Source organism: Mustela lutreola, chromosome 2 (assembly GCF_030435805.1).
Source record: "Mustela lutreola isolate mMusLut2 chromosome 2, mMusLut2.pri, whole genome shotgun sequence".
Taxonomy (NCBI): domain Eukaryota; kingdom Metazoa; phylum Chordata; class Mammalia; order Carnivora; family Mustelidae; genus Mustela; species Mustela lutreola.
This window is the reverse complement of record NC_081291.1, coordinates 106,854,660-106,879,061: the sequence shown is the minus strand read 5'-3', so window position 1 is coordinate 106,879,061 and position 24,402 is coordinate 106,854,660. Positions and strand designations below refer to the sequence as shown.

The following is a 24,402-nucleotide window of genomic DNA, read 5'->3' as shown; positions in this document are numbered from 1 at the left end:
CGGAAACTCCTGTCCTTGGGGAACCCCCGGGGCACGGACTCTCACAACCATAGGACAGGCTCTTGGAGTTGTCATCGTCGGGGAGCTCTGACCTGCCGCCCTCTCTGGTCAGCTCCATGGGGATCACCCAAGGGGAGGACGCTGAAAAGTAATCTGGGTGAAATTACCAAAAAATACAGAAGAAAGAGAAAACAAGCCAGGTTTGATTTAAAAAATATTTAAGAGACACGTGTTTTATTGTCACAGAACATCACTTAATAAATATTTTAGCAGAATGATGAGCCTGAATCACAATGATAGAGGAAGAGCTTGGGGACAACTAGGAAGGCAACATTTTAAACTTTTAACTTAAACCTCAATTCACCAGCTCCATCCTCTGCATCAGGCCCCAAGGTCGGGCGGAGAACCTGTGTCCTTTGGCGCAGGGGCCCAATTTCTCACCTCCGTGTGGAGCCGAGTCAGTATATGGAAGACCAGTAACAGCGGCTCTTGATGACTTGAAGCAGAGGCTTCCTGAAGGTGAGGAAGATGACGGTGCAGGCCACCAGCAGGGTGAGGCAACTGGGAAGAATGAGCACCAGGTACAGCAGGCCCATGTCCACCCGCTCCCATTTGCAGTCCTGAGGCATGCTTCCGGGCAGTTCCATTAGGCGAATGACCTTGGAGGAGAGGTTGCAAGTGACCGTGGCCAGGTCGGCAATGGTGTGCAGGTGCTGCAGGGACCCCCAGCCCTCCACCCCACAGCAGTCATAAGGATTCTGACTGAGGTAGATGGTGCGTAGACTTCGGGTGAGCTGCTCAGACACGGCCCTCCAGGGAAGGGCTGTGAGAGAGTTTCTGCGCAGATCCAGGGTCTGCAGGGCTGGGCTGCCCCTGAACCGTGGGAAACTGGTCAAAGAATTCCCTGACAGATCCAAGTCTCTCAGATTCCCAAACCCAGAGAAGTCCAACTCCGTGGAGCTGGAACGGAGGCCCACGTTCCTGAGAGACAGGACCTGTAACGTGGGGGCGATATCCCGGAGAGGGGTGACAGTCCCGTTCAGAACCCCCCAGTTTCCAGACAGGTCTAAGTGGGTGAGCGCGGTCCCCTGGAATGAACAGTCTTGTAAGGCCCCCAGCCCGCAGCCCTCCAGAGAGAGGCTCCTCAACGAGGCCATGTTCCGGAAATCCACACAGCTTGGGGGGCCCAGGCGGTGCAGGTCCGCCGGCGGGGGGCAAAGGGAGATCTGATTGTGGCTCATGTCAATTGTAGTGATGTTACTGGCATCAGCAAAAAGGCCAGTGGGGACACCCATGAGCTGGTTGGAGCTCAGGTTGAACGACCGGAGGCTCCTCAGGCAGCCGTGGAGGCCTGGGGCCAAGTGCAGCTCGGACAGCTGGTTCTGGCTCAGGTCCAGCTCTTTGAGCGCCCCGGGGGGCTCGTGCTCTCGGATATGAAGCGTCACCAAGCAATTCTGGTTGAGGTTCAGGTGCACAAGGGAAGGCATTTTCTTCAGGAAGCCGTCAGGCAGGTACTGGAACTGGTTCTGGCTCATATCCAGGAAGTGCAGCTCAGCGAGGTCGCTGGAAGCAAACTCCTCCCAGAGGTTGACGGTGGTGATGTTGGTCACATTGCCGTCCACGAGGAGGAACTGGGCCACCATCTCCCGAGGCGAAGAGGCGTTGTACAGGTCCCCGTAGAAGCCCATGTTATTGTCCCGCAGCAGGAGCGTGTGCAGCTTGCCGCACTGGGGCAGGAGCGGGAAAAACAGCAGCTGGTTGTGCGAGAGGTCCAGCGTCTCCAGCTCAAAGGCAGCCTCGGCCCCCGATGCCAGGAACCATTCCAGGACATTGTAGCTGACGTTGAGGAGGCGCAGTTGGGTGAGGCTGAAGTCCACGATGCAAGGAAGGTTGTTATAAGCCAGGTTGAGGTGCCTCAGCTCGGTCAAGCCATCAAAAGCGCCACCCTCAATCTCAAAGATGTAGTTTCTCTGCAAATCCAGCTCCCTGAGGTGCCCCAAGCCCTCAAAGACAGAGTCGTCGAGCCTCATGACGGTGTTCCTCGCCAGGGACACGGACTCCAGCGAAGACAGGTTCCGGAGCATGAGGGCCACCATGTCTTCTGTCAGGGAGTTCCCCGACAGGTCCAGCATCTGCAGAGCCGGCAGGCTGCGGAAGGCAGCTGCCGTCTCCCTGTAGCTCTTGGACAGGGAGTTGTCGGGCAGCGCCAGGCTGCGTAGACGGGCCTGTTCTTGGAAGGCGCCACAGCTGATGCGCTCTAGCTGGCAGCCACGCAGACTGAGGCTCTCCAGGAGCGGGTAGTGCCGGAGGGAATGGTTCCACAGGGTCCTCAGCGGGTTGGCGTCCAGGAGGAGCATCTGGGAGTAGGGCGGGAGATGGCTGGGCACCAATTCAAGCTTCTGCCCTCGGCAGTCGGCCACTCCATCAGCCTAGGCCCAAAAACACACTGGTCAGCAGGAAGGGGGCCTCCAAGGCAGACATTTATGCACAGAATCCTGGCCTGTTCCCTGGACTATTCCTCCAACCACTGGGAGGGATTCTAGAGATTATTTTTTTTTTAAGGGAAAAAAGGACAGGAAAATGTCGCACAAAAGGAACTTTTCTCTGTTCTTTACCGTCGCGCTGAAACAGTCAGCTAGGAGCTGGGGCCCAGACCTCACTCGAGACCCGCTCATATCAGAGGAGAGCTGAGCTCCTGTCCATTGGCTTCTGAGCAGGGACAACTCTGTCACAGTGTGGTTTCAGGTCTGAGAGGAACTGAGGATCAAGGCGGTACCTGGGTGTAAATCCCACCTCTGCCATTTATTTCCCAGCCGACCTTGGGCAAATAACTTAGCCTAAGTCTGTTCTTCCCTGTGAAGAATGGAGATGAAGTAGAGAGTGCCTGCCGCAGAGGACTGCAGTGGGACTGGAAGGGAGGCGGCACAGTGCCTGACACAGGAAGCACCGTTCACCCAAATGGCCACTGTCATATCCTTATCGCTGTTACTGTGACATCTGTGTGTCCAGCAGGATCAATGCCAGACAACTGAGATGCTGTGGCATCTTCACTGCACCTGAAGGAATTTTGCCTGGGATATTCCTCTACATTCTGGATTGATCAATATTAAAGCTGAAAAGGACTTTAGAGCTCATCACCCCTCTGAATGGTACCGAGAAGTGGGGCCTGGAGAGAAGTGAAGAGCCAATAGCATTGCAGGGACAGGAGCCCCAGAGCTCCTAATGCCCAATTCAGTGCACTTCCAGGGTGCTGTTCACCACGACTGTGCTGCATAAGGAGGCAGGATGGATGGGATGACCCTGTTCTCTCTGCAAAAATCACACAAGCCTCAGGATGCTTCAGCGCAGCCCCATGTTTTACGAGACTGGCAAAAACTGTTGCAGGATGTCAGATGTCTAGGAAAAAAAGTTTTAAGGGATACGATAGAAGAACAATGGCCTTCCTTTTCAAGGATTGGTCAGTTAAGGACAAGGCCAGTGATAGCGGGGAAAAAAATGTTTTGTTTTGTTTTTTAATCTTATTTATTTATTTCAGACAGAGAGGGAGAGAGAGAGCACAAGGAAGGGCAGAGGGAGAAGCAGACTCCCCGCCGAGCAGGGAGCCTGATGTGGGGTTCAATCCTGGGACCCTGGGATCATGACCTGAACCAAAGGCAGATGCTTAACTGACTAAGCCACCCAGGCACCCCCCAAAATTTTTAATGAGACCACACTCTGCAAACTGTCTAATAATCTTTTACCATCCTTGATAATATGTGCAGACATATTGCTGTGGCAAGAAAAATAAATTTGACCACATCTGTTAAGCAGCTGTATATTACTTCACTGCACAAAGAGCACAGTGTTAAAGAACAAGAGTTCTAGGGTCGGTCCAGTCTGGTTCTGCTTTTCAACAAATGGGTGACTTTGGGCTGTTACCTAACCAGTCAGGACCTTCATTATTCCATGTGTAAAACGGACATTATATTTATAATTTTCTCACAGGGGCTTCTTTTTCTTGAGGATTCAGTGCGATTATTTATGTAAATCAATACAGAACCTGGCACGTAAGTGCTTGATAAATGTTGGCTTGATGATTAGCATTATTTGATTAATTAATCTATTGTTGAACATTGGAGTTGTTCCCAATTTCCAGATGAACATCAGAATGAATTTGTCAAGTTCCTGTCACACTCCCCCGAAAGACTTTGGAATTTTGATTGGGATTGCATTACAATTATGGGTTAATGGGGGGGGGGGTGGATAACTGATGCCTTTACAAAACTCAGTCTCCCCCTGCAGAAATAATGTATTCCTTTATTTGAGTAAGTGTTGGTCTTCCCCTAACAGGGACTCTCTGGAGAATGTTGTGGTTAGGGGCTTTCTTCAAGCCATGGGACCCTGTTAAAGCACAGCGGCTGCAACTCTGGGGTCCCACCTCTGTAACCCCCTGGCAGCCCTAGTGAAGGGCTATAAAAAGACCACATGACTGTCAGAGCCCAAGAGAACCTCACCATGGCCGCTTTATGACCACACATGGCTTATGCAAGGAAGGGTACTGGTGGAGATAGCTGGACTCTGGAAACTCTCAGCCCTAAGCGAGCCACAGGGAATCCAGTCTTTGAGCTCCTGGCAGCCCCCCCACCCTCCACACTGCTCCTCCCCACCAGGCTGGAAAGGGTCAGGTAGGGGGTCTAGCTGGAGCCCTGAAAGGCTATCAAAGAATTCACACTTTATTCCCTCTTTGTTCTAAGCCTGACTCCCTCCTGAATCAGCTACTGGGAGGTTAACCTTCAGTTGCCTCTGTAAGGGAAGAACGGAAGTCTGAAATTGTAGCAGAGACTAACAACAATAATACTAGATAAAACCCATAGCTCCTATTACATACAAGGCACTGTTCTGAGAGCCTTATATACACTATTTAATCATCATAGCAATGCAGTATTATGGTATTATGGGCTGGTACCACTATTCTGTATCTTACAAAGGAGGAAACTGAGACACAGAGTGCCCCCTGCCCTCCACCAATGTCACCAGCTGGTAAGCTGGGGTTTCAACCCGCTCTGGCTCATAACCACCACTCCATACTGGAGTATCTTACAGCACAGTGGTTAGAGGTTACTAAAAGTGGTTAAGAACCATGATCAGCTGGGCTTTTGAGATTTATCAGTGTTGAATGTAGGTATTACCCCGACATTCAATTTGTCCTCCCAGTGTCTTGTATGGAGGTCAAAAGGCTCCCAAAAGACTGTTTTATTAAATGTATGGACTGTTTATTAAATGTATGTTTCCCAAGCAGACTTTTGATATCACAGACTTACAGGCAAGAGAGAACATTTCCAGAAACGTGCTCAGTCGTTATGAGGCAAGTCTGTTTGCACATACAGGCCAAAAGCCCTGCAGAGGATAAGCTGTAAAAGCTCAGCTCTCCACTCCCTGGATCATCCTCAGCCTGAACGTGATTGAGGATGTCGCTCTCAGCAGCACCCCTGTATTTGAGCCCTTGCTACTGGCTCACCCACAGGCTCTGAGTCAGGGCTTCTCCAACTGTACTACGCCCTGCTCAGGGATTCCAACACCATGAGTGGATCTCGACCGTCCAGACTTTTAACAAGCTGTTCTTGTTCTTGACCTCGGTCTCTGGGGCCTCCTATCTTCAGCAGGTATGAAAAAGATGGGGCAGGGACTGCCTGGTCTTTCCCAGGTATCATCCTGACCTTTGGTTCAGGAGCAGCTTGCACACGACAGCCCGTGGGCAGCTACAGAGTGACTCAGACGTCTTCCTTCTCTGCCCTCTTGGATGGCCAATCCACCAAAATGAGGTGACCTTTGTCAGGGCAGAGGCAACAGACAGCTCAGAGTTCCTGGGAAAACTCACCAACTCGCAGCCCCCTTCAGAAACTGCTGTGGCCATTCCACTTGGATTTCTCCATTCCAGTGTCAAGAAGTGAAAACCCAGGCAGAGCCAGAGGGACAGTAACTCCATCTCAAGTGCAGCACTGCAGACAGAGGGCAAGGAAAAAGTGGGTCAGAGAAGGACATCTCTGAGGGCTGCTTTGCACTCTCGGTCGAAGGAGGTGGTTCCCAGCTGTGTCTGGTCTTGGAGGCCCACAGCTATAAGGAGGCGGAAACCCACAGATTCTTCAAATATCTCAGGTTAGCCAACACTTTCAGCCTCTCACTGCGACTATAGACGGCACTTATTTTTGTTTTGCCTCTGCCATTTGAGGGACAGGTGGCTGAACACTGAAACTTGTAAGAGAGAGGCAAAGGACTCAAGGAACCAGGTCTCAGGTCACCTCAAGTTTTCCATGTTTTTTCGTTCTGTTGAAGTTTTCTTCCCAAAGCTCAAATCTGCCCAGTGCCTCACCTGAGCTCGATAAATATTTGCTGAACAAATGAATGAACGAAAGAACAGTGAATTGGGATTGAAATATTAATTGTAGCTTCTGGTCCCATAAAGTTACTAATGATTGTATTGACACGAGGCTTTCAGGAGGGTAGATATCATTGGAGATGAGCCCTCTGAATACAGCCCTTTGGGAAAGAAAAAGGACTTTGATATTGTGCCTGGAAGAGAGAAAAAACTGAAGGGCAAATGGAGAGTCATCTTCAGATATAATAAGGATTATTGATGAAGTGTGGTCTCTAGCCCTTTGGCCAGTGAACACAGAACAGGAACCAGGAGAAGGCTTAAATTTATACATCTACCAACAGAATTTTAGAACTAAGAGACTGTAAGGCAGAGACATCTGGTATGTCCTCTGCCATCACAGTTTTACAGGATAACATTCAAAGGCCCAGAGATAATAACGGCTTATTCAAGACTCCAGATCAACTTAGGACAGGGCTGAGAGCAGGCCCCAGGCTCCCTTCCCTGAGCTCCTGTAGTAAGCAGCATCATTTCTCTCCCTGAAGGTGCTGTTGAAATGACTGCCCTCTTGTTGGGAGGGCTGATAGCCCAGTGGCATTCCCCTCTCAGCTCTGTGTTCCTTACCCTCAGAGGCAAGCACCTGGCCCCAGCATTTCAACGGCTCCATCCTCTCCTTGACATCCCCCCAGGAGGGACCACAGGCCCTGCTCCCTAGTCATCTCCTAAGCCAGCAGCACCAGCACTCATATGAACCTCCTCACCTATTTCAGGGGACCCACAGACCTTTCTCCCTCACACATCCAGGCCATCTCGGGCCCCTTCCTCTTTCTCTTTCTTTGAATGAGTTTACACATCTCTGAGGCTACCTTTAACTTCCTGGTCAGATCTGAATACTCACCAGTGAAAACAGGCTAGCAGAAAAGCAAAGTGAAACCAGGTAAATCAACTATAGCTTTTATGTCAGGTCAGGTCAGCTCTCCTTACCACAGAGGGAACCTCTAACTCAGAATTCATCAGTCTTTGCTGGACACTGGGAATCCCCTTCCAATCTCCCCTTCCGCTTCTGCACCTGTGCAGAAACTAATACCTCATGGCAGGTACAGGGCACAGATGGCAGGAGCAAAACCATATGGGCTTTGTCCTTAGGATCATTGAAAACACACACACACACACACACACACACACGCAGGAAACAACCTTGGGATCACTGCCCAGCTTGAGATAAGGTTGCCAGATTTAGCAAATTACAGGATGCCATTTGAATGTAAGATAAACAGCAAATAACTCTTAAGTGCAATATGTCCCTTGCAATATTTGCATAATACTTAAAGAAATTGTTTATCTGACATTCAAGTTTTCCTGGGCATCCTATATTTTATTGATGACAGACAGGGAAATGGCAACCATGGACTTGCCCCCTGCCGCCTTCCTCCCTTACCCCCTCTATCAGGCTTGGGATGGTAGATGCTGCTGTCACAATCAACCTTCCAGAAGAGCCATTTCAATCTATATCGAAATGCCAAATCTAGATGGGTGCAGGGAAAACTTTCAATTTCTTCAGGGAGAATGTAACTCTTTAGCCTGGAATGCTAGATAGATAAAATTAATGTAATTTTAATTTCTGGGTCAACGAGAAAATTTTTGCAAATTTAAAATACACTTTCTCCTTTCTCCTAATCAGCCAACCAGGAAAGAAAAATTATTGCTGTTCCTTCCGGGTGACTCCTCTCATGAGGCAGCATGGGAAAATCATAGGCTTTAGAACCAGACAGACAGGGGTTTGAATTCTGGCTCCAGCATTTGTTCTCTATCCTTGAGCAATTCATATAAAGTGTCTAAGACTCAGATAATCCTTCTATAAAATGGGGATAATAATAACTATTCAGAGTTTTTATGAGGTCATATGTGAAAGTGCTTCATTTACTATGAGGATGCTTAATAAAATAATTACTATTTATGAGTTTCAAATACTATTGAGCTGGTTGAGTGGTTGTTATTTATTAACTCCAAGGTAATTTAAAGAAGGAAAAAGAATGAAAAGTGTGGATGGAAGAAGAACTATATCATTATGCTAACAGAACATGTGAAAGGTATGCAGGAAGAGTGCATTAAAAATTCTGTGTTAATAGGGGCGCCTGGGTGGCTCAGTGGTTTAAGCCGCTGCCTTCGGCTCAGGTCATGATCTCAGGGTCCTGGGATCGGGTCCCGCATCGGGCTCTCTGCTCAGCAGGGAGCCTGCTTCCCTCTCTCTCTCTCTGCCTGCCCCACATCTACTTGTGATTTCTGTCAAATAAATAAATAAAATCTTTAAAAAAAGGATACATAATTACGCTAAGAAGAATAAAAGGCTGTCAAAATAATCACCATTCATGTTGAGAAACACTACTCCGGGAGCGTACAGAATGATTTCTCAGAGGCATAGTATTGCAAAGAGTACAAGATGAGTTTGGATGCCAAGTCTTACTGGAAATCCCAGGAACCCTATACTGCATGCTTAAAACAACTTCCCCTCCACCCATAATTAACCCCAGCTGGGGGAGGACCACTCCACAGAGTATCCAGCTGTAAGAGAGCATCTAAACTTACAGCAAATAATAACTGTCCCACTTCACTCCAATCTCTCTGACATCTTCTAGAAAATACATCCATGTATAAAGCCAAGTCATCTTAACTACGTTTTTGGTAGAGAAAGAGAACCAAAAGGAAAATAATTATAATGGAGGGCACACAGGGCAGTATGACATTAATAATTTAAATAAAGTAACCTGGAAACCCACCCCCCAACCCCAGATTTAAAAGGGCCTGGGTCCACGGTTCCCATTTCACGGACTGTGAACCACTTTCAGGAGCCACAAGGACCTGCCAATCAACCTGAGTAGGGTTTGAGTAAGTACCATGTCTCCTCCAGGTCTGGGTGGCCAGCGGGGAAGTCCCCTGTATAAAAGCTGAGGCCCTGACAGGAGAAGCAGATGGCATCTACAGACTCTGCTTGTATCTTCTTCTTAAACCAGATAACAAAATTGAAGTGTTCCTTCTAAGTGTGGAGGCAAAAAATAGTAAGTCTTGCTCTCTTTTATATAGAGTCTATAATTCTGTATTCTTCTATTCAGTTAACAATTTCTATAAGGTCTCTATTTTATCCAGTCATGGTTTTCATGGTCATGGCTAACACCAGAGATTGTGAGCTTCTAATTAATGAAAGACAAGGCACTAGTGACCCAGGTGCTAGCCAGGTCTGTAATACATCTTACCTGGAGGTATGAGGACTTTAAATCTGACCTTCTGTCACAGGAATTCCTCTTAGTATTGCATTTATATTTCTTCTTTACCTTCTAACTATTTTGTTTGTGTTTAGTCATCACAAAATGTCCTTGCCAGTTCTTCCCTAAGAAGTCCTTGAAATATTAGGACCTCTAAATGTTTTAGGGCATCCCCTGGGCAATCCTTAGTCTTGAGGCGCAGCATTCTGATTGACTATCATGGAAACCTGTGACTCAACCCATATCAACCCCAAGTCTATAACAGTGTTCCTTTTAAAAAATTTTATTTATTGGGGCACATGGGTGGCTCAGTGGGTTAAAGCCTCTGCCTTCTGCTCAGGTCATGATCTCAGGGTCCTGGGTTCGAGCCCCGCATCGGGCTCTCTGCTCAGCGGGGAGCCTGCTTCTTCCTCTCTCTCTGCCTGCCTCTCTGACTACTTGTGATCTCTCGGTCTCTGTCAAGTAAATGAATAAAATCTTGAAAAAATTTATTTATTTATTTTAAGTGATCTCTATGCCCAACATGGGGCTCAAACTTTTGACCCTAGGATCAAGAGTCGCATGTTCGACCCACAGAGCCAGCCAGGTGCCCCTATATAGAGTTCCTTTTTCAGGCAGAAATACGATATAGCTTTTTGTCTGGTTTTTCTCTGTTCATACCTAGTTATAATAAATAAGTGGTGAAATTCTTTTCATAAAAGCAACACAAATCAAGACTATATTCTTGAACAAGAGAACACTAACAGTAAGGAAGAAGATCGCAGATCAGCTGTAAAAATTCCTCTTTGTTTTGGAAAGTATGCTTGTTTGCTTTTTCTGGTTCCACAAAATAGTACGGAGAAGCTCCTGCTTCACTGAGCCAAGTAGGTCAAAGAAGACCAAGGGAATGCTTGTGTGGGCTGAAAGGGATGGAGCATAGCATTTCCTCCTCTCAGACAGGGTATCCCGATCCTGCTGGCAGCAGCTGGGCTGTATGCTGGGGGAGTGCTTTCCATATCCATTCCCATGCCCACCTCAGTTCTGGGCTCAGGACTGCTCAAATGGAAGATGGCAACATGTGGCCAAGGAATGGCTTTAGTGAGGGGCTGTGCGGGTGTTGCTTGCTTTTGACAGGGAAAACATGGACATGGAAGAGAGAGTGAGTGAGATCTTTTTGACTTCCCTGACATGGACAGGGAAGAGAGGGGTGAGTGAGATCTTTTGACTGGTCTCTGCTCCTTGAAGTCCTGTCATTTCCACATCCCCGTTGTCACAAAATTTACAATTGTTCAGGGGTGCAGCAACATCCCTAGTTTTGTTAGACAGTCTAACACTGAAACATATACATATACTACTTTTTTCCCCCCAATGCATGTAGATTTTCCTGTATTAATAAAATAAAACCTTTTTTAAAATGAGTGATTAATTCTAAATAGTTTCCTGTCATGATATAATGTCTTAATCAGCAGGTAGTAAAACACAACCACACATAAAGGCCTATCCACGGGTTTGTTTTTTTAAAAAATATTATTTATTTATTTATTTGAGAGAGAGGCAGTGAGAGAGAGCATGAGTGAGGAGAAGGTCAGAGGGAGAAGCAGACTCCCCATGGAGCTGGGAGCCCGATGTTGGACTTGATCCCGGGACTCCGGGATCATGACCTGAGCTGAAAGCAGTCGTCCAACCAACTGAGCCACCCAGACGTCCCTCCACAAGTATTTCTGTCCATAAAAAGATCTCATACTGAAAGTTTGGGAATACTAAGGAATAACTCTGACTTGAGTTTTGGTTTTCTTGTATGGGAGGGTTGTGATTCATTTTCAGGAAAGGATGCTGGATTTCTAATATCCAGAGGCACCCTGAATACCTCACCCCCATATTCTCACTTCCCCACCCTCTCTCACCACTGCTACTACAGAGCGAGGATGGCACCCTCTTTGCTAAAGGTGCTATCAGTAAGTGTTAAGAGTGTTATACATATATTAGCATGTAATTGAGAATTTTCCCCTTAAAAGAATCAGAGAAGCTGAAAAAGTTTTAAACAAAGGGGTCTTTGGAGAAAGATGGCAACTCAGAGATGCTGGTGGCAGAAATAAATATTTATAGGGACACCTGGGTGGCTCAGCCATTAAGCATCTGCCTTCAGCTCAGGTCATGAGCCCAGGGTTCTGGGACGGAGTCTCACATCGGGCTCTCTGCTCAGCTGGGAGCCTGCTTCTCCCTCTGCCTGCCACTTCCTCTGCTTGTGCTCTTTGCTCTCTTTCTCTCTCACCCTCTTTTTCTCACAAATAAATAAATAAGTAAACATATAAACCAACAAAATCTTAAAAAAAGAAATGTTTATAGACTGGTCTGAGGGGAAGAAATCTCTAGAAGCAGAGAATGCATAATCACAGGGTGTGAAAGTGTGAGGTTGGCCTCTGTGAACATAAAAGGCACAGGCGCTAGCTGGAGGTCTCCACAGAAAGGGAATCTGCCTTTGTTTAAAAGTAAAAGAGCAAATCCCACCTGGGATCCTAGAAGAAAGAGAAGGGCAGCTGGTCACACACTGTAGAGAGCAGATATTAAAGAACAGAAACCCCAGTCTGTGACCACTTCAAATAATTCCCACTACCAAGAAGTATTTGAAAGTCTCGGGCAAACAGCTCTGGTCTCTTTGATCCATAGCAAAAAATTCGAGTGACTTTAGTCCCCACCAAATGTTCAAACTTAGCATCTCCCATGGTGAGATCACTTGACACTCCGAGCTTCTGGGTAGGGCGCCTTGGCAAACAGAGCCCCATCTCTGCAGTACCCTTGCCAAGGACATTTGCCCTGGACCCAGTCATGAGGAAACAATCAGATGGATCCAGGCTGTATACTGTCCTATGAGACAACTGGCTTGGGGCACCTGGGTGGCTCAGTGGGTTAAGCCTCTACTTTCGGCTCGGGTCATGATCTCAGGGTCGTGGGATTGAGCCCCACATCAGGCTCTCTGCTCAGCAGGGAGCCTGCTTCCCCCCTCCTCTGCCTGCCTCTCTGCCTACTTGTGATTTCTTTCTCTGTGTGCCAAATAAATAAAATCTTAAAAGAAAAAAAAAAGAAGTCAAAATCTTGAAACACAAAAGGCAGTGGAGGGGAAAAGGGGGAGGTCTGAATATAAGTGAAGAAGCAGCATAGTAACCAAGGGTAATGCATGTACCTCAAGTGGATTTGGGAGTTTAAAAAAGTCTCTAAGAGAGGGTGCCTGGGTGGCTCAGTGGGTTAAGCCTCTGCCTTCGGCTCAGGTCATGGTCTCAGGGTCCTAGGATCCAGCCCGGCATAGGGCTCTCTGCTCAGCAGGGAGCCTGCTCCACCCGTGTCCCCCACCCCACGCCTGCCTCTCTTGCCTCTCTGACTACTTGTGATCTCTCTCTGTTAAATAAATAAATAAAATCTTCCCAAAAAAATCTCTATGAGAAAAATTTGAGACAACTGGGGTAAATTTATATGTATCTCGAATGATGTATTTTCAGATGGTATTATATACAAGTGATATTATCAGATTACTGCTCATTTTCTGAGGTATGAAAATGATATTTTGGCTATGTAGGAAAGTGTCTTTATTCTTGGGAAATGTCTGCTGAAGTATTTAGGGGTGAAGTTTCACGATATCTATAATTTAGGTAACCTACTTTTGCATGGCCTGGGCTGCAGGTGGAGAGAGAAAATTAAAGCAAAATATTACCAAAAGATAAATTTAGCATGATACTTTCTTTTAACTTCTCAGTAAATTTGAAATTTTTCAAAATAAAAATAAACAGGGAACATGAGATAAACGTTGGAGTTCCTAAAAGAAGAGGGGTAATAATAGTAATTTGTTGTCCCAGTATTTCTTGGAACATAACATTTTTTTTTTAAGAATTTATTTTTTTGTCAGAGGGAGAGAGAGCACAAGCAAGGGGAACAGCAGGAAGAAGGAGAAGCAGACTCCCCACGGAGCAAGGGGCCTGATGCAGAACACAATCCCAGGACTCTGGATTATGACCTGAGTCGAAGGCAGACACCTAACTGACTGAGCCACCCAGGCGCATTCCAGAACATAACATTTTTCAAATATTCTCCAGAGAAGAGTACTCAGTAAACATCTGATAAAAATGCATACACATAAACCTTAAAGATAGCCTAAAAATTCTAGCAGTTGACATTCAAACTAGAGCCACCAGATAGCTTCTCTCCTATCTGAAAGGAACCCCTGAGTGTTAGATCACATGTTCTGACTTGAGGTACTAATATAACTTCCATAACTGTCCAGGTCGGTCGATAGCTCTGTCCACCACACCTGCAGTCCCTCTGAGAGGCAGCCCTCAGGGGAAACACATGACCTCCCTGCCACCTTCACCTCTACCTCCACCTCCAACAAGCTCATAGAATCTTGGGGAGCACCTGACCAGAGGAGGTCAATCCTTACATGCAGCCAGCACCCTCTGAGTGATCCCGATGCAGAGACAAGGGAAAGAATTAGGTAATTTAAAAAAAAAAATAGGCTCCACGCCCAGTGTTGGACGCTTAACTGACTGAGCCACTCAGACGCCCTAAATTAAGTAATGAACAGTGGAAACTGGAGCTAAGAGGCACAGAGAGAAGGCAGGATTGAATATTTAAGGGCTCCTGCCATGAGGAAGCAGAAGCTATGAATCAGATGACAAGGTGCATGAATAGAAAAGAATGAGCCTGGTGGTGGGTAGTAAGGAGGGCATGTATTGCATGGAGCACTGGGTGTGGTGCATAAACAATGAATTTTGGAACACTGAAAAAAATTAAATTTAATTAAATTAAAAAAAAAAAAGAAGAAGAAAGAAAAGTCAATAGAGGGCAGAGATCAGAGAAACTGAAATAGGAAGAATGACAAGAAGGTGGGCCCTGCAGGCTGGGTGGCAAAGACGGGCTCTGAGGCTGCCTTTGGCGCTCCTGACAGTTCTCTGCAAGGCCAGGTCCATTTCCAAGCTCCATGTTTTCTCTTGATAGCATCCCCATGCTCCAACCCCCCAAGGGCAACTGTTGGATCTTGCCAACAAAAAGGAGTTAACTAAAATAAGACTTGTTCTTTGGGCATCTGGGTGGCTTAGTCGTTAAGCATCTGCCTTCGGCTCAGGTCATGATTCCAGGGTCCTGGGATCAAGTCCTGAGTCGGGCTCCCTGCTCAGTGGGAAACCTGCTTCTTTCTCTCCCAGTCCCCCTGCTTGTGTTCCCTCTCTCACTGTCTTTCTCTCTTGTCAAATAAATACATAAAATCTTAAAAATAAAATAAAATAAGACTTGTTCTTTAATAAGCTTAAACACAAAGGACAAAATTGAACAAGGTGCATGTGAGTTTTATGATGCTACCTGAAAATTAGAGAAAGTGGCTGAAATACGAATCTAACAATGTATTTTTCAAAGTGCATCCTACAGGCAAGAATGACAGAGGGACAGGAGAACTAAAGAGCAGAAATTTGTTGGGAAACAAGATATTAAACTAGTCTTGAATTATCTCCCTATAGATTACTTATTAATTTTGCAAAGGCAAAAATAGCAGTTATACGGTGGAGAAACTGGCAGCCACCTCCTTAACCAGATGGTCAAGTTACTATAGGGACTTACTGGGGTTACTTTGCAAAATCCGAATATAAACCATGGATGAAATAACAGTATTATATAAGGGCACCTGGGTGGCTTAGCTGGTTAAGTGTCTGACTCTTGATCTCAACTCAGGTCTTGATCTTAGGGTCGTGAGTTCAAGCCCCGCATTGGCATGGAGCCTACTTAAAAACAAAAAACAAAAAACACAGTATTATAGTAATGTTAAATGCCCAGATTTTGGTCATTGTGCTACTTTTATGTAAGAGACAAATCTTGTTCTTAGAAAATATACACTGAATTGTTTGGAGGTAAAGGGGGATGTCTGCAACATTATTCTCAAACCATTCAGGGAAAAAACCATATGTGTGTGTATGTGTGTTTTAAGTAGCCTCCACGCCTAGTGTGGGGCTTGAACTCACAACCCTGAGATTAAGAGGCATGTGCTCTACTGACTGAGTCAGTCAGGCGCCCGCATATATATAGTTTTAACTAAATAAATAAAGAGAGAGAGAGAGAGAGAAAACAAATATGACAAAATTTTAACAACTGATGAATAGAGAGGTAAAGAATTTATGGGAATTCTTTCAGTTAATTTTGCAATTTTTCTGTAAGCTCAAAATGGTTTCAAAATTAAAAGTTACAAAAAATTAACACATAAGAGCACAAACAGTTTTAGGGGCACCTGGGTGGCTCAGTCGGTTGTGGCCAACTCTTGATTTTGGCTCAGGTCATGATCTCAAGGTTGTGAGATTGAGCCCATCATGGAGCTCCTTGCTGGGAGTGGAGCCTGCTTAAGAATCTCTCTGCCCTGGGACGCCTGGGTGGCTCAGTTGTTTGGGCAGCTGCCTTCAGCTCAGGTCATGATCCCAGCGTCCTGGGATCGAGTCCCACATCCAGCTCCTTGCTCGGCGGGGAGCCTCCTTCTCCCTCTGCCTCTGCCTGCCATTCTGTCCGCCTGTGCTCGCTCTCTCTCCCTCTCTGACAAATAAATAAATAAAATCTTAAAAAAAAAAAAAAAAGAATCTCTCTGCCCTCCCCACCACCCCACCCCCACCGACCCTGCTCCCTTCCTAAAAAAATAAAATTAAAATAAAAAAAAATAAAAAGTGTACTCTAAAACTAATTATATTCTTGTAACAGGAAAATTGACTTATTTTGGGTACTGACAAATCATCATGTTAGATAACTGAAGACATCATCTCTGTTTTATGAGAATCTGCACATAAAACTAACTTGATTTGCAAGATTTTTGCTTGGAGAAATTGTTCTGACACTAAGCAAATGGTTTAGGAAGATATATTTACTGCTTAAAATGTAGTCTGGAAAAGGAAAGAAGAACAGGGAGGGAGAAAGGAAAGGAAAAAAAGAAAAGCAAGAATAGCATTTTGGCTCAAATTTTAAATTCAAGATGAGGGGGGACCTGAGTCCTTCTGACCAAGGCCCAAAAGATAGATAGATAGATAGACAGATACAAGATAAAATCTATTCAACTTTTCAATAGTGAGTTTAGGATTACTTTGGTAACAAGCTATGAAATCTAAGAAAGATGTCTAAAAATTTTCAAATTTAATTTGTGCTCTCTTTCCCTACAAATAAGCCACAGGCATACTTTAAAAATTGAGAAAATCTAAGAAAAATGTCTTAAAAAGTTTAAATTTTAATTTGTGCTCTCTTTCCCTACAAATAAGCCACAAGGCATAATTCACATACCATATAATTCACACATTAAACGTGTACAGTTCAGTAGTTTTTAGGATAGTCACAAAGTTGTATAGCTATCATGACCATCTAATTCCAGAACATCTACATTACCCCAGAACAAGGCCCTATTTCCATTAGCAGTCACTTCCCCCATCCCCTGGCAACCACTCATCTCCTTTCTGTTTCTATGGATTTGCCTATTCTGGACATTATATGTACATTGGATCATACAATATATGGCTTTTTATGCCTGGCTTCTTTCACTTAGCATAATGCTTTCAAACTTCATCCATGCTATAAGCATGAATCAGTCAGAAGTTCCTTCCTTTTCGTGGCTGCATAATATTCCATCATATGGCCAAATTTACCACATTTGCTCATGAATTCACTAGCTGATGAACATCGGACTGTTACAATCTTTTGTCTATTATGAATAATGCATCTATGAACACCCATGTTCAAGTTTTTATGTGGCCATGTTTTCAATTCTCTTGAGCATACACTCTGGTAAGAAAATTGCTGGGACACGTCATCCTTCTGTCTGATTTTTGAAGAAATGCCAGACTGTTCTCCAGGTCCTGCACTATTTTACATTCTCCCTAGCAATGTATGAGGGTTCCAATCTGTCCCCATCAACACCGGTTATTTCCTGTCATTTTTATTCCAGCCATCCCAGCAGGTGTGAAGTGCTATCCCTTTGAGATTTTGATTTGCATTTCCGCAACATCTAACAATGTGGAGCATTTACATGTGTTTATTGACTTATTTCTACATCTTCTTTGGATAAATGTCCAAAATGTGTACTATTAATTCCAAGATATTTTAAACTTGATTTTGGTATTATATGTGAAAGAAAACGAAGAATAGTTATACAAGTAAAGAACTGGGTGGCTCAGTCGTTAAGCATCTGCCTTTGGCTCAGGTCATGATCCCATGGTTCTGGGATGGAGCCCCCCATCAGTCTCCTTGCTCAGCGGGGAGCCTGCTTCTCCCTCTGCCTCTAACCCTCCCCACCTCCCGATAGTTCTGTCTCTCTCAAATAAATAAAAAAATCTTAAAAAAAAAAAGTCGTAAATCTTTGGCTGTATTAGTACATTCCTATATTATGTAAAGAATCAATGTTCAGATAGCCAATATGTCTAAAAAGAACTGGCAGGGGCGCCTGGGTGGCTCAATCATTGAGCCTCTGCCTTTGGCTCAGGTAATGATCCCAGGATCCTGGGATCAACTTCAGCTTGGATCCGGCTTCCCTGGTCAGTGGGGAATCTACTTCTCCCTCTCCTTCTGCTGCTCCTTCCTACTTGTGCTCTCTCTCTCAAATACATAAATTTAAACATTTTTTAAATTAAAAAAAAATAAAACCTACATACTGAGGATTGGAGTAACATGGCATTTAGAATTTTTTTTTTAAAGATTTTATTTATTTATTTGGCAGAGAGAGATCACAAGTAGGCAGAGAGAGAGAGAGGAGGAAGCAGGCTCCCCGCTGAGCAGAGAGCCCGATGCGGAGCTCGATCCCAGGACCCTGAGATCATGACCTGAGCAGAAGGCAGCGGCTTAATCCACTGAGCCACCCAGGCACCCGGCATTTAGAATTTTGATGTGTGAATTCTGACTTCATAATTTGCTTCTCTGGCTTTTTTTCTTAATAATGAACTTGTTAAAACACAGGCTCTTAAACTTGTTAAAACAATGGCTTTTGAGGACCCTTTGCCCCCAGAACTTAGACCCTGAAGATGGGAGACAAAATGGGCACACTTCTAAAGGACAAGTTTACAAAATTTATTGAAGGTGTTGAAAATGTAGATTATTTTTGATTCAATCATTCCACTCCTAGGGGATTATCTGAAGGAATTATAATGTATGTAAAAGTACTTTTACGGAGATACTCAGTGCAATATTAGTAATAATAAATTTTAAAAGTGGAAACCAGGGGTGCCTTGGTGGCTCAGTGGGTTAAGCCTCTGCCTTCGGCTCGGGTCATGATCTCAGGGTCCTGGGATTGAGCCCTGCGTCCGGCTCTCTGCTCAACGGGAGCCTGCTTCCCCCACCCCCCACCCTCTGCCTGCCTCTCTGCCTACTTGTGATCTCTCTCTCTCTGTCAAGTAAATAAATAAAATCTTTTTTGTTTGTTTGTTTTTTTTGTTTTGTTTTGTTTTTTGTTTTTTTTTTTGAAAGGCATCTCTTTTTTTTTTTTTTTTAAAGATTTTATTTATTTACTTGAGAGAGAGACAGTGAGAGAGAACATGAGCGAGGAGAAGGTCAGAGAGGGAAGCAGACTCCCCATGGAGCTGGGAGCCCGATGCGGGACTCGATCCCGGGACTCCGGGATCATGACCTGAGCCGAAGGCAGTCGTCCAACCAACTGAGCCACCCAGGCGCCCAATAAATAAAATCTTAAATAAAAAAATAAAAGTGGAAACCATCTACAAGTCCAACAATGAATGGATTGGTTAAATATGTTATGATACACCCATATGATGGGACTACTGTGCTGCAATTAAAAATGCTTCAGTGGTAATAAACTTAGCAACATGGAAAAATGGTCATAATAAAATATTAAGAAAAAAAGGAAGATGCAAAATAGAATGTATAGTGTAATCTCCAGTTTGTTAAAGGAATGTGCATTCATGTATGTGTATGGAAAATAGTTGAAAAAGTGGAAATAGTTGAAAAAGGTACACATCTGAATCTCAGCAGCGGGCAGAACTGCACCTGTTATTTGCTTTTTCCATATCTGTATTTTTGCTTCTTTGTGTTTTCTGATTTTCTAATGAATAACTTTAATTACTATATTAAGACAAGTTGTGGGGCACCTGGGTGGCTCCGTCAGTTACACATCTGCCTCTGGCTCAGGTCATCATCCCAGGACCCTGGGATGGAGCCCTGCATCAGCATCAGGCTTCCTGCTCAGTGGGGAGCCTGCTTCTCCCTCTCCCCCCACCCCTCCTCGTGTGTACACACAGTCTCTCAAATAAATAAAATCTTAAAAAAAAAAAAAAGACAAGCTTTAGAAGAATGGAATCAATCTATTATTAATTAAAATAGATGTTATAATCAGAGGCTAATAAATATCACTAAAATACAGAATTTCTTATAGGTACTTAGAATTGAAATTACTATGAGAATGCTTAAAATGATATATTTGGAGTCAATGGAAGAAAAATATATCATTGACTAATAACCAAAATAAGTTGTTTTATAGACATTATTTTTCTTTTGGGGGGTCCAGGGGATTTAGATTTGGGGCTGCATGTTCTCAGTCTGGCTTCTGGGAAGGTGGCTACTAAGGGCAAAGGAGCAGCACAGGCTAAGGGGACAGATGGAACAGGTTCAAAGCCTGGCTTGACCTTGAGTACATCATTCAACTTCTTGGCCTCGATTTCCTCCCCAGGAAAATGGGAATCATAATGTTTGTGTTATAAGGCAAATTTTCAAAGAAAATTCAAGAAATAGTCTTTGTCATATTTATAGTGTCATCCTTAGCAGGTTAAAGATTATCGACTTGCCTGTGCTTAACCACACCCTGGGTGGGAGCCCCCTGCTTTGTAAACAGCTGGTTGTGCAAATACCCTTCCTATTTGCTTCTAGAACTTGGGTCCCACACTTGGCCTGCACAGATAAGCAAGGAGTTGTAACCATTTGAATTTGCTGGCATCCTCCTTGGACGTGTGGCCCTAGGAATTTATGTGAGAAAGGACTCATCTGTTGCACATGACTGTCCTGGCACATGCCTGTTCCTTCAAATTTAGTAACCGACCCTTCAGAACTGTAGCATTTCTTTTCTTTTTTTTTTTTTTTAAGATTTATTTATTGACAGACAGAAATCACAAGGAGGCAGAGAGGCAGACAGAGAGAGGAGGAAGCAGGCTCCCCACTGAGCAGAGAGCCCGATGTGGGACTCGATCCCAGGACCCTGGGATCATGGGACCCTGGGATCATGACCTGAGCCGAAGGCAGAGGCTTTAACCCACTGAGCCACCCAGGCGTCCCGGAACTGTAGCATTTCTGAAGGCACTGCCCACCAGTATTTTGGAGGTGAGAACACTCGGGTCAGAGAGATGACATGATATGGGCAAGGTGCCACAGGGGACACAGTGTCATGGTTTCCAAGCATGGTTCAAAATACAGATGTCTGGTCCCCACCCCAATTTTCCTCTCTTGGGCTCTTCCCTAGTGACAACACTGGGCAGTCAGTGTGTGGAAGGCTGCTTAAACACTAGCCTGCCGGACTTTGTCTCCTGGGGCTACAAAGGGGTCAGTGGCTTCTGTGCTCAGGGTCAGCCCTTTAGAACGAACAGAGGTCAGTTCACTCCATCCTGTTCCACGGCCACAGGTTTAAAAAAAAAAAAAAAAAAGAAGCAAACAAATGTGCTTCCAGTGGGGTGACAACACCTTGCTCTTACTGGGCTGGCGGTGGGAACGTGCTGTCACTCTTGTTTATGAGAGCCCCACATAATCTCTGTGGACAGGCACCCAGCCAAAGATGCATCAGTTTCAAACCTATCATTTCCTTTCAATATCACAGGTTTGTTCTCTCTCACATTCCAGTGGGGCCGTGGGTGACAATGAGGCCACCACCTTGCTGATCTCACAGGGTCATGTCAAGACTGAATGAGAGAATGTGTGTGGAAAACGTTGTCAATGTAAGGAAATGTGTGGACTTAATCAGTAAGACAAGGTAGCATCAGAATTAAAGGGAAGACAGATTTCCTTTGTGCCAAAGGGGAGTGGGTATTAAAATAAACAAGATGGAGGAGTGGCAGTACTGTTTCCCTCCTGAGTGGAGTGTGCACCTGGGGACATTCAGGGATGGAGAGACCACCCAGAGTCTGTGGGAGATTATGGGCAGGAAAGGGGTTATAGGTGAGAATCAAGGCTTATGGCCCAGAGTGGAAATGTTACGGCCACCCCTTCTACCTTGGCTCTCTTGAGAAAGAGCCCAACTGAGGAATGACACAATACAGATTCTGGAGGGCTGACCAGCTCAGTGGGGTAGGATTCAAGCTCCCAGCTTGCTCCCCAGGCTCGCAGTTGCAACAGCTAATGTTGATCGAGTGCTCACCTTGGATAGACGCCGTTCCAGGGTTTTTCCATATAACAATCCTCACAAAATCCTATAGCAGGTGAATGTTATCTCCATTTCATACATGGTAAATTGAGGCTCACAAAGGTGTAGGCTGTGGAGCCAGAGAATGTCAGAGCTGCAATTGAAACCTCGTCTGAATCCAGCAAAACTCAACCTCAATACCGCAAGCCCCAGCCACCCCCAGATATTTGCTATCCATGACTAAATCATGTATTTTCACACACTGGTTCCCCTGTGGGAAAGGCCCTTTTTCTGGTCTCCTCCAGCTGCCAAACTCCTATTCATCCTACGTGGCCCAATGCATGTGTCTTCTCATCACATCCTAAGAGTTCAGTTGGGCAATGATCCATATAATAAAATTTGGTACAGAAAGTTGTAGCTCTTACAGAAGTTTTTAAAAATTCTTTATTATTTGATTTTATGTTCATGAAAAGGAATATGAGCAGTTACTAGGTATTGTTAGTAATTTAACTTTTCCCCAATATTTTATTATGAACATTTTAAACATATAGCAAAGTTGAAAGAATTTGATGGGGGTTGCTGGTATACCCACAACCTAGCTTCTACTCTGAACATTTTACCACACTCGCTTTTGTCACACAGCTCTCCATCTACCAATCCCTCTATCCAGCCTTCAATCCACCTTAGTTTTTGACACATTTAGAACTAGATTGTAGTCACCAGCATATTTCCCCTTAAATACTTTAGGAAGCATATCAAGTGGTGTAACTAAAAATAAGGTCACTCCTTGTTCAATCTTCTGGATCAGTTTAATTAATTTAATCTCCATTTAATTGAGATTGCAAAGGCTATTTGGGGGGAAGTTTGTCTTGTTAAAACCAAAAATAAGATTTGATAATCACTGCTTAGTGTCCTCAGCCAGAATTAGGAAGAAAGCAGCTGCCACTGCAGTGTGAACGACTGAAACCCTCTTTTATGTGCTGCTCTGTAATGGGTATTTAGATAGGTAATGGTGAAAAGTAATAAAGTTTTCATGGTGTAGTTTCAGGATGACAAGGGAGATCATTTTGTCTTTTTCAAAATCCCTCAAATTGTACTGGCAAGGCGGCTATTTGTTCTAAGGCTGGTCCCCCCCACCCTTTCTAAAATCTATTTGAATTCACAGAAGAATGGGAATAATGGGATTTAAAAACAAAAACAAAAACCCTTCCTCCCCAAAATAACAATTTTTTTTTAAGGAATTCTTGGATAAAGCCAAAACAAGTGGATTGTAACTTACTGCTATTGGATACTAATGGCAATACCAGCACTCGAGGTTGCAAAGGTTTCTTACAGACATTTGAGCTCACTTCGCTCTCTGCAACATTTTGACAAACTAGGCAGTATTACCTCTAGTTTTTACTGGGGTAAAATATGCATAAAATCTACCATTTTAACCCTTTTTGAGTGTACAACTCAGTAGCATTAAACACATTCACATTGCCATGCAATTTCACCATTGTCCTTCTCCAGAACTTTCGCAGCATCCCAAAGCGAACCTCTGCCCACTAAACAGTAACTCTCTGCTCAACACCCCCGCCCCGCCCCCTTAGTTCCTGCTAGCTGTTGTTCTTTCCCTAAACATTCACCTATTCTAGGTATCTCCTGTAAGTGGGGGTTATAAATCATATATCATGTCATATATCGTGTCCTTCTGTACCTGGCTTAGTTCGTTTAGTCTAATGTTTCCAAGGACCCTCCAAGGTCCTCCAGCAGAACTTCATTCCTTTTTATGGCTGAATAATGTTCCATTGTATGTACAGATCACACTGTGTTGGTCCATTCACCCATCAGTGGACACTTGGATCGCTTCCATCTTTTGACCATTGTGAACAGTGCTGTTGTGAACATTGGTGTGCAAACATCTAGGTTCAAATCCATTATCTCCATTTTACGGATAGGAAATTCAAGGCTCAGAAAGGGCAAAGATAATTGCTCGGCAAAGCCAAAACTGAGGCTGAGTTCAGGCCCGGGTAGAAAGTACTAGAAATGCACCTGCTTATTGAGTGAATGTTCAGCAGGAGCACAGGTTTGTACTTGTTGGTAAATAGATATCCTATGAGCCAGGCCCCTCTCCTGGACATGCCAGGACCCCACAGTGATCCAGCAACCAAGAATCCAGCAATCTAGCAACCTCTGCCCCAGCAGAGGTCCTAGGACACTGCTTCTTCTTCTTTTTTTTTTTTTTTTTTAGATTTTATTTATTTATTTGACAGAGAGAGACACACACATTGAGAGAGGGCACACAAGCAGGGGGAGTGGGAAAGGGAGAAGCAAGCATCCCATCCATTGAGCAGGGAGCCCAGTGTGAGGCTCGATTCCAGGACCCTGGGATCATGACCTGAGCCAAAGGCAGACGCTTAACAACTGAGCCACCCAGGTGCCCTAGGACCCTGCTTTTAACGACAATGTCCGTTCTGACTAGACAGGGCCCATCACTT

At 44.8% G+C, this 24,402-nt stretch overlaps 1 protein-coding gene across 3 annotated transcripts in view; it reads right to left on the bottom strand.

The window, feature by feature from the left end:
* Positions 1-201: 201 nt before the first annotated feature.
* Positions 202-24,402, bottom strand: part of NRROS (negative regulator of reactive oxygen species) — a 28,445-nt gene continuing 4,244 nt past the window's right edge. The window contains exons 2-4 of one of the 3 annotated variants that reach the window (XM_059163032.1): positions 21,938-22,052; positions 5,858-5,978; positions 202-2,429 (exon numbers count right to left, since the gene is read on the bottom strand). In XM_059163032.1, the coding sequence (XP_059019015.1) occupies positions 459-2,429; positions 5,858-5,978; positions 21,938-21,969 (2,124 nt within the window). In that variant the 5' untranslated portion in view covers positions 21,970-22,052 and the 3' untranslated portion in view covers positions 202-458. The remainder of the gene's footprint in view (positions 2,430-5,857; positions 5,979-21,937; positions 22,053-24,402) is intronic. The other 2 variants (XM_059163033.1, XM_059163034.1) reach the window with 2 other exon arrangements.